At 43.3% G+C, this 8,760-nt stretch overlaps 1 protein-coding gene across 2 annotated transcripts; it reads left to right on the plus strand.

Annotated features, from left to right (window-relative positions):
• The first annotated feature begins 90 nt into the window (after positions 1 to 90).
• On the plus strand, positions 91 to 8,639 carry LOC136439975 (uncharacterized). Of its 2 annotated transcripts, none has more exons than XM_066435693.1 (4): positions 91 to 209; positions 704 to 1,115; positions 6,445 to 6,583; positions 7,027 to 8,639. In XM_066435693.1, exons 2-4 carry the CDS (start codon positions 884 to 886, stop codon positions 7,166 to 7,168), a joined length of 513 nt encoding a protein of 170 aa, XP_066291790.1. In that variant the 5' UTR covers positions 91 to 209; positions 704 to 883; the 3' UTR covers positions 7,169 to 8,639. The 2 variants fall into 2 exon arrangements, with proteins under 2 accessions (XP_066291790.1, XP_066291789.1); XM_066435692.1 differs by lacking the exon at positions 91 to 209 and adding an exon at positions 413 to 559.
• Positions 8,640 to 8,760: the final 121 nt, after the last annotated feature.

Genomic DNA, 8,760 nt, shown 5'->3' on the forward strand with positions numbered 1-8,760 from the left:
TCCATGATGTACTGTTACATGATTATCATCCGAGACTGCTGAATAATTTACGGGTACTATGATCATGCCTGCCCTACCCGGGAAAGTTGCCCCAGGCGGTGTTAATAGTCCCCTTTAATGATTGGCTGCCAGGCTAGGTTGACAGGACTTTGTTGAAAAGGCCCGCGCGGTGTATACTCTTCTCTGCCGTCAGCGCAGAAAGCGGCATGGTGGGTAAATCTTCTACTATGATTATTCCACGGTATCCATTTGTAACATTTCAGCTAAGAAAATATTGACTGTGTTGATAAAGGAGGTTTTGGGAGCTCGAGCTTTTATCGCCGTCGAGCCAACACCGGCTCTTGTACAAAAGGACGGCGGGTGGAAGATGAATGGGCGTGTGCGTGAGAGCTTTTGTGTCAGGTTTTATGTACCCACCATCCACGACAAGGGATGGGCCCGCGACACAACAGGTGCAGAGGCCAGCGAGATCTCCAACAAATTACGTCACTGCATTTTTTCCGCCTCATGCACACTCCACTCTCTGTACACTGCCGAGTTCTTTTTTGTCTCACAGCTGGTAAGTGCTCACATTGTTCTTTTTACTTCGTACTGCATGTTCTGTTTAGTACTGTGGTGTCTTTCTCAGGCACCGTATTTCGTGACATTACTGCTGCGCGCGGCGCAGAGAGAGGATGATTTTGACCGTCCCTTTTATTTACAGTTCTACGGTGCGTACCGCGACGCGTTCCCGTCTCACCTGTACAGCCCACTGAGCACGAGATAGTGGACGGCGACGCCCCAAACAAGAAAGACTAGTTATGTTGTACAGCTCCGGGCCCTTAAGGCTGTGCAGGTAAGAGACACAGCTCGCTTCAAAACACCGACGTTATACGTGCTAAAGATGACGAACACGCGGATTTTCGGCGCCACCTTGGGGGCTGCTGTTTTTGTTGTGTTGCTGGAGTTGGCAGTGGGACAAGGTAACCTGACGGCCGCCGCCACGGGAGGGCTGGGGGCCACAACTCTGCGGCCCAGCCAGGGGAACGTGTCCGCCATGTCTACAGCAGGCCTTGCCTCCAATGTGTCCACAAAGGCAACAACAAAGTCTCCAACAACGGCCAGTAACGCTACAGGTAAGGCTACACCTGTTTCTCACGCAATTAACAAAGTGCTCCGCCCTGTAACCGTACAATCTACCATCTGTTTGTGTTTCAGAAAACATAACTTGCCTGAAGGCACTAATGGACATTGTGTAACGTTAATGCAACACAACGTAACTCAACCTAAGATGTATGCAACCCTTTTCGCAGTAAGCCATTCTATGGGCCGACCCGCTAATACCGTGGGTTGCAGGCCATGCCATGAAAAGCAAACAAAACAGTTGAACACCTCCATCTTGGGCATAGCGAGGTTGTTTGAGGACAGTAAGTAGAACTGATCTACACACTGTCTGTGATGACTACTGACTCGTCCTGCTGGCTTTATATCTCCCAGATACTGTCACTACTTTGGAGCTAAAATACTGTAATTTTCATGAGCTAAAGGTACAAAACTATCTAAATAAAGTCACTCGTTACTTGTTTGGCAACATGTATTAAGACATTGGGATTGAATGTCGTTATATCTTCGAAACGTCTTTTTACCTTTGGTACCGAGTAGCAAAATGCGGGGTTTTCGACATGAACAACGTAAAACGATGGTCTGCCCTTGACGTCTGTTTCTTTTTTCGAATAGAAAAGACATGGCTTCCATGTGTCCGTATCACCGTATGGCATGGCGATAGATTTCTCATAATTTCACTTTGTCGCCTTTCTGGGTCCCTATCTTTTACATATAGTAGACCTGCTGTGCCGATCGTGAACCAACAATCTATCTTAGGGTACATGAGAAGGGTATACTCTCGCTTGTCATCATACTAATTGCCGACAAGTTTTCATCTCAGTACTTACAGTCCTTACAACTATCAAGTGACAGATTAGGCTGTCTAAAGTGCATAAATCAAGTCATTTGGTAAATACCATGCCTATCGTGAGGTCTGATCGCGTCAATGTTTCATTCGTCTGAACTGACGACAAGCGCTAGCGTTTACAAGTTTATAATGAGCGCGCGTAAGCCTATCCCGTCAGACGTAAGTACATCTGATGAATCGGTCTGACATGAACATTAGCTGTAGGCGGCTTATATTCATGGTCTACTTAACAAGAAGGTGATGGTGACCTTGGTCTTGATATTTACAATTCTAAGACATTGAAGTGCGTGTTAGACTGGAGCGGGAGGGGGAAGTCGTAAAACACACGTTTTTATACTGTGTGTGACCATTCACGTTATGTCCAGGGGTCCCGTATGGCATGCGGCAGCGAATTCCCTGGGGTATAAATGTAAGGCGTCAATTATAGGGTACACCAACATGTGTTCGTGTGGGAGTGAGAGATTACCTTCAGGCCCTCCGCGGAGTTGAACGTGCCCTTCATGACCCAGTGAACAAGCTCAAACACTTAACCATGTACCTAAGCAGTGAATCTAATTAGTTTTTGACAACCATTTAAACACTACTCACAACAAAAGGAAAGCTAATTAGCCTGCCCAGTTCACAAATTACTGTGACTGCTTGACTTCTGTATTAAACTTCTTTAACGGCAATGTCTAGACCAGTGCGTCACCCAGTCCGGGCGAATTCGCGACGCTCAGTCCTAAATACACTTAAAGGTTTCCCTGTGTGAAATCAAGAATGTAAAAGCAGTGAAAAATTTGGCCTTTTTTCATGTAATAATGATTTGTACGTTGCCGTTTTCTTTTGTCCCTCCACTTTTTCTAGTACAAACCAATCTCTATCTTATGTTCACACACGCTCTTAAGTTAAGATCTTTCCTGAGCTGTCTATTGAATTCCCCTGGGAGGAATGATAAATTACACAGACATTCACACTTCTTGCGCCCAAATCTTACGGTATTAGATGGCATGGCCCTTAGCTTTACACGTTATATTCCGCAGGCGGAGTCAGCCATACGTAAAAGTCCATGTCAAGACCGCGAGCTTGGAGTGTATATCAAAGATAATCACAATATACATTCGACCTTTACGAAGTACTTTCTGGTAAGTGGTATCATAAGTAGAAAAGTGGCAGGATTAGAGTTCCCTTGATCGTTTGATGTATTGACAACCGAGAACTAAGTGAGAAGGCTATTGCCTTCCCGTAGTTCATATTTGGGGACGGTCACTGAAGAATCATGTGGATGTATAGATACGTGGGGGAGGAGTCAGGCATGAGTACTAGTATAACTTTTCATCTGTCTTCTATAGTACATCCTCTCTTTACTCTCTCTGGGCAAATGTTTCCCATTTCCAATAAATTCAATTCTATAATTCGCCATGGCCTGTGGCTTATACATCAAGGAATAAACACAGAGCACAGTGTAATTGTATGACGTACAAAAGCTCCCCACTGGAGTCATTACATCTACATCCAGCTGACTTCTATTCCCTACTGTTATACTGTCGTGATGAATGTTTAACAGAAGCGGAATTGTCACTGACATCAATAAAAGCTTAACGCATGCTGGCATAAGTACGACAGTCCATACTTCAGACAGTGCTATGTAGACATTACGGGAATGATGCATGTGTAGCGCTGCTGTAATCCCATGGCGGCGGGGGAAGTCATTAAACTTGGACACCGCTCGGGAAACGTTAATGACGTGTAGAATCGCCTTCACTCTCACGACTGCATTTCGTCTCCACAAGGGACCGTTGTCGTTGATCAGATCACCATCTAGAGTCGCTTCATGACAACTTGTCATCGCTGATTTAGCCGACAGGGACACCGCTGGGTCCTGTGCATGACACCCGCCATTTCCTCTTCTCAGCTCAACAACCATTACTAAGGCCCAAGTAAGATTTCATCTGCCACAATCCTATATCTTACACACGCGGTCACACGCGGCCAAGATTGGACATGGCAGGAATTTGAAGAAATGTGTAATCTCTTGATTCTACTGGGGTGGAACGCAAGGAGACTGCGTCAAGGGCATATATGAAGTTTACAAATATGGCTTGTTCGACATCAATATCATCACCATCCTGATAAACTCGGTGATTTTTGAAAGAAATTTCTAACCTTTGTTTATTCATGGGAAGCTCAGTTCGGCCTGGAATCCGCTTTTCATTGAGGTCACGAGAAAAGAAGTACGGTTCAGACAAAATATATAACAACGATACAATTTACATCATTAATAATTAAATTCCTAACAAATGTATTCACAAATTGCCAAACATACATAGTACAAAATATTAAAGAAAGGTTATTGCAAGTTCTTGCCCGTAGGCTAATTGCAAGTACATGTAACATAAAAGGACGGACAGACAATATATAACAATACAGCATGTGACTTTTCTATCCTAAATACTAACACTAAATTCTATCTTATTTGGGTTTGACTTCTTTTTCCGAGACAGTGGAAGACGAATGATCCCACTTTTTCTATAATGTGTGGGTTTTGAGATTTTTGGACAGTTACACAAATGATGAACCTCAGAAAATGTCAATTTTGGATTTTTTGCGATCGCCTTTGGCCAATTTCTTCCCCTTGGTACCCGCCGAACCCTATTGTCAGCATAAATCGTGTTGGGACCTCTGTTCTGGTGTAAGACTCTGATTACAGTGAATAATGGCAGTAGTGGGCAAGAATATTGCTGTGAACCAACTTGTGACCTACGCTTCAAACGAAATCAGAGATAACATGTAGACTCAAAACTTTTGATTTGTGAGGTGTCCTTGTGGAAGCCATCTGAAAGAAAGTATCGTCTGATACCTGTGGTCTGATGTTGTGTCAATCAATACCGTTATAGTGATTGATTCTGACAGGCCTATTATTCTGCGAAAAGAGAGTAACTGTAGGAAAAAGGATGGAGTGTGAAGTATTTTAACAAGGCCCTCATGTGGGATGTCTTTATTAATTGTTTTGCACGACTTGTACTTAAAAATTCATTGCGATTTGGCTTCGACAGCCTTTTATTTATCAACTATCATATTTGCATATTATTTGTAGCATGTGTCATATTGTATGTACCTTTGTATGGTTTGTCAATAAAGATTTTTTTATCAATACCGTGGCCCTCGCACTGTGCCCGGAGTCTGCCCACATAAAGCAATGGTTCACGACAGCCATGGCCATTTGCAGGAATACAGAACAGAATCAACCCCAGGATCTGACTAGTTACCTTCGTCAAGAACGTTAGGTTTTCGGGTGCGTGTCGTGGAAGGATCTTTATGATTTTCAGTATGTTGGCAGGGGTTGTCAAAAGGAAGAATTAGGTTTTGGGCCCCCTAGTTTGACATGTTCTGACAACGTTGTTGCTGCCACACATGTAAAAGTAGCCATAGCTGCTTGTGCTACATGAGTTGTTGTGCAACCTGCCCATTCCCATACTGTCTAAGATACCCGGTGTACTTGTAAGTAATGGACCGCATGTAGAAATATTCACATCGCAGGTCGGAATGACACTGAATACATGCACAGCTCTGATAAGATTCCGACTGGGTCTAGGGATATGGCAACTCCCTTAACAAATCATCACGTCACCCACACAGTATAATTAGTGAATTGAAATAAGATTAATGACCGCGAAACACTAATCACGCCGCTTCAAAGCTATGCGTTCCGCTAAATAACACATAACGTTACACATGTAATTTTCAAAAACACAATTTTGCTTCATTACGTTGTCACCACAATTTCGTCAAAGGCCGTAAAGCTAGCCTACTTGTCTATAACGAGACGGCAGAATTATGTGGAAAATAACTAGTACTCTGTCATTCTGTGTTTTTCTCTTTTTTTCTTCTGTTCTGTACTTTCGTGAATCCTAAAGTTTTTTAAGCGGAACCAAAATGATTTACCTGTTACATGTCAACGTTTCGATAGTGCTTCTGCGTGCTTTATGAGAAGCAAGAACACTTGGAAGTTATTGATTAGTCACTGAATTGGAGAGGGGGGAACTTTCCCAGTGTAAGAATGCCTGGATCTACATTCCACTGCAAGGTGGTGCTGTAACAGGAAGAATGCGATCCCAAACGTGACTGCGCTGTGCTTTACTCTCCAAGCTGAGGTTCGGCTCCAGTTGGTCTTTGACGTGTTTTTAGGCGTTTTTGTCGGGCTTTCTATTTTGTCCCGTTTTCTTGGCCATGGCTTGGCGACATAAAAAAACGGGACAAAATAGAAAGCCCGACAAAAACGCCTAAACACGTCAAAAAACAGCCGGAGCCGAACCTCTGCTGGGAGGGTATAGCCATCCAGTTATTCACCAAGTAGCCTGAGTGAATCGCTATTGTGGCCGGGCCGACATCTGGCCCCCATCCAAGTCTGCAGGCAGGGGCCAATGCAGCCCGTGACAGCGGAGTATGCGTTACACAGACTATTCACCAAGCAGATGAAACTATTGACATACCTGTCCTGTCATGTGTTACAGCCCCGGTGACCCTCCTCCCGGACGGAGTGTCCATCCCCATCATGGTGGTGGTCGTGCTGTTCCTGCTCTTCTGCTTCGTGGGGGGTACCGTGGCGTGGTGGCTGGCCAGACGGAGGTACTACCGACAGCTCTCACAGAAGTAAGCTTGAGTTTATTGAACTCCACTTTTTAACCAGCATTTCTGTTCATTGGTCTTACATACTAATCTCCTAGCAGATCTTCGGTGGCAATTACATCATCCAAAGGAAAAAAGCAGCATTATTGGGCCAATGGTGCTGCTTTTGCCCTTTGGATACTGTAATTGCCACCGAAGATCTGCTTGGAGATTACTCACATACATGCAATATGAAACGCATTTCAATACTGAGTTGACACGTAGGAGCACCGAGCTTGCCTTGGAGGACTATCCATTCGATATGGAAATGGAACTACTAGTATATGGCCGCCGGTTAATTCACAGTCTCGGTAGAGACAACTGAGTTGTCCCTAGACACACTGTGGTAACATACTCTATGTAAGTCTTTGCAGTTGATGTTTTATGCTTTGATATATACTTATGACTTTTCCTTACTATTCCCCCAGACCCGATGCCAAGTACGAGAACAAGGACAAGAGGTTCCCAGGCACGCCGACCGCTAGCATCGAGGAGCCGCAAGAGGAGGAGATCGCCCGAGCTCTCAACGAGGGGACCGCGCTATTCACCGGCGGGGGACCTCACTCGTAGCTTCGAGAAGACAGTGTTAACAAACTATGTAAATTCAAGTGTGAATAGTATTCTTTGTAGGAGACTGGTGCCACAATATGTAGATGGGTTTTCTTTCACTGCCGAAATCGTTTTATAATGATAATAACTTTATTGTTCAATACTGCTTGTATATATCACTGCATACAGGGTAAAAAAGATTAAGAAAATCTTGGACGCTTATCTAGTCTACAAGAAATTTGAATTATGTAGTAGATCTATGGATGAAACGACATACTTGTACCGTCTTTGTCGAAGTTTCTAAGACTGAGGCAGTTTCTACTTGTATTCGCCTCACGCCCTTCACCAATGTTCACGAAAAGATCGACACAACCAAGGCCTCCTTGACACAACCCAGCGCAGAAATCAAGGGAAATTGAGTAGTTAAACTCCTCCACTATTCAATGCCAGCCTCCGAGGTTGCCGGGTGACAAAACTGGAGAGTCATTGACCGTCCCAGAATGGCGACAGCCTGCAGCGAACGGTTACTGGCTAATGTACTGTGTGTGACCGTGTGGACACAACGTTTATTGTGGCTGGCCATGGTCTGAAGTGGCGCCAGAGTAGATTACACTGAAACCGAAACAATACAAACGGTTCCAAGGCCATCTGTTACCTATCATTTTCTAATGGATTTGCACATATATTGGGGATTAAAAATTTAATACCGTGCCTTTGAAAGCATATTAGGTACCGTAACTTAGGAACAATACACTATCATGATCTTAAATTATGTCAGGAACATCTACCCAAGAGAAATTGACGTCTGAAACGGTGTACAGGCAATGTCAGAGGAACATTTCATTTGATTTCATTGGCTTGAGTACCCACAAAGATGCACTTACGGTGACATTGCTTTGTTGGATTACAAAAATTGTGGACTTTTTAGATAGGATTGTAACTGGTAGATATTTCCATGCAGGCATGCACACGTGTAAATTCTCATTAGTTCGTGCATGCGTTCTTTCTATATTCCCGATGAATAGTATTTAGAGTAGATGTAACGTAACAGGTTTTTGAGAGTTGGATCAAATAGAATTTAATGGTCATATGCATGGCTGTTGATGACATTGGTGATGAATAATTGATACGGTACGCAATCATGTATGGTTAAATATCTACTAGTATATACACATGTAGATAACACTATCTTTTTTTTTATCTATCAATCGAATGATACACAGGACACGCCACGGAGGTGATGCACTCTAGCAGTAGCTAATATCAAACATCACCTCTGAAAATAATAAAAATACTGACATAGACAAATACAATAATATTTATACAAACAAGCTTTTGTGTAACTAAATTTGTGCATGATATTTTCACAAACGTGTTTGATATACATAACGTTAGGTTACGGTATATTTTGTACGCATTGTATGTGTTGATGCAAATATTCCCGCATTATTTCAGTGGCATTTGATTAAAAAAAGGTCTTTCTACAATATCAGTGAATTGTCTGTCATGTTATTGTGAGTTATTAATTGCCGTGGATAGCGGACAGGGGCCCTGAAAAGTAGGATATTGTTCTTGACTGCAACACCGATGACCCTTACCTCAATTAAAAGCGG

The sequence above is a fragment of the Branchiostoma lanceolatum genome, chromosome 8 (assembly GCF_035083965.1).
Source record: "Branchiostoma lanceolatum isolate klBraLanc5 chromosome 8, klBraLanc5.hap2, whole genome shotgun sequence".
Classification (NCBI taxonomy): domain Eukaryota; kingdom Metazoa; phylum Chordata; class Leptocardii; order Amphioxiformes; family Branchiostomatidae; genus Branchiostoma; species Branchiostoma lanceolatum.

Coding starts and splice junctions, on each gene's coding strand:
- LOC136439975 (XM_066435693.1), top strand. CDS start 884: ATGACGAACACGCGGATTTTCGGCGCCACCTTGGGGGCTGCTGTTTTT. Junction 1,116..6,444: donor AACGGCCAGTAACGCTACAG/GTAAGGCTACAC, acceptor CATGTGTTACAG/CCCCGGTGACCCTCCTCCCG. Junction 6,584..7,026: donor TACCGACAGCTCTCACAGAA/GTAAGCTTGAGT, acceptor CTATTCCCCCAG/ACCCGATGCCAAGTACGAGA.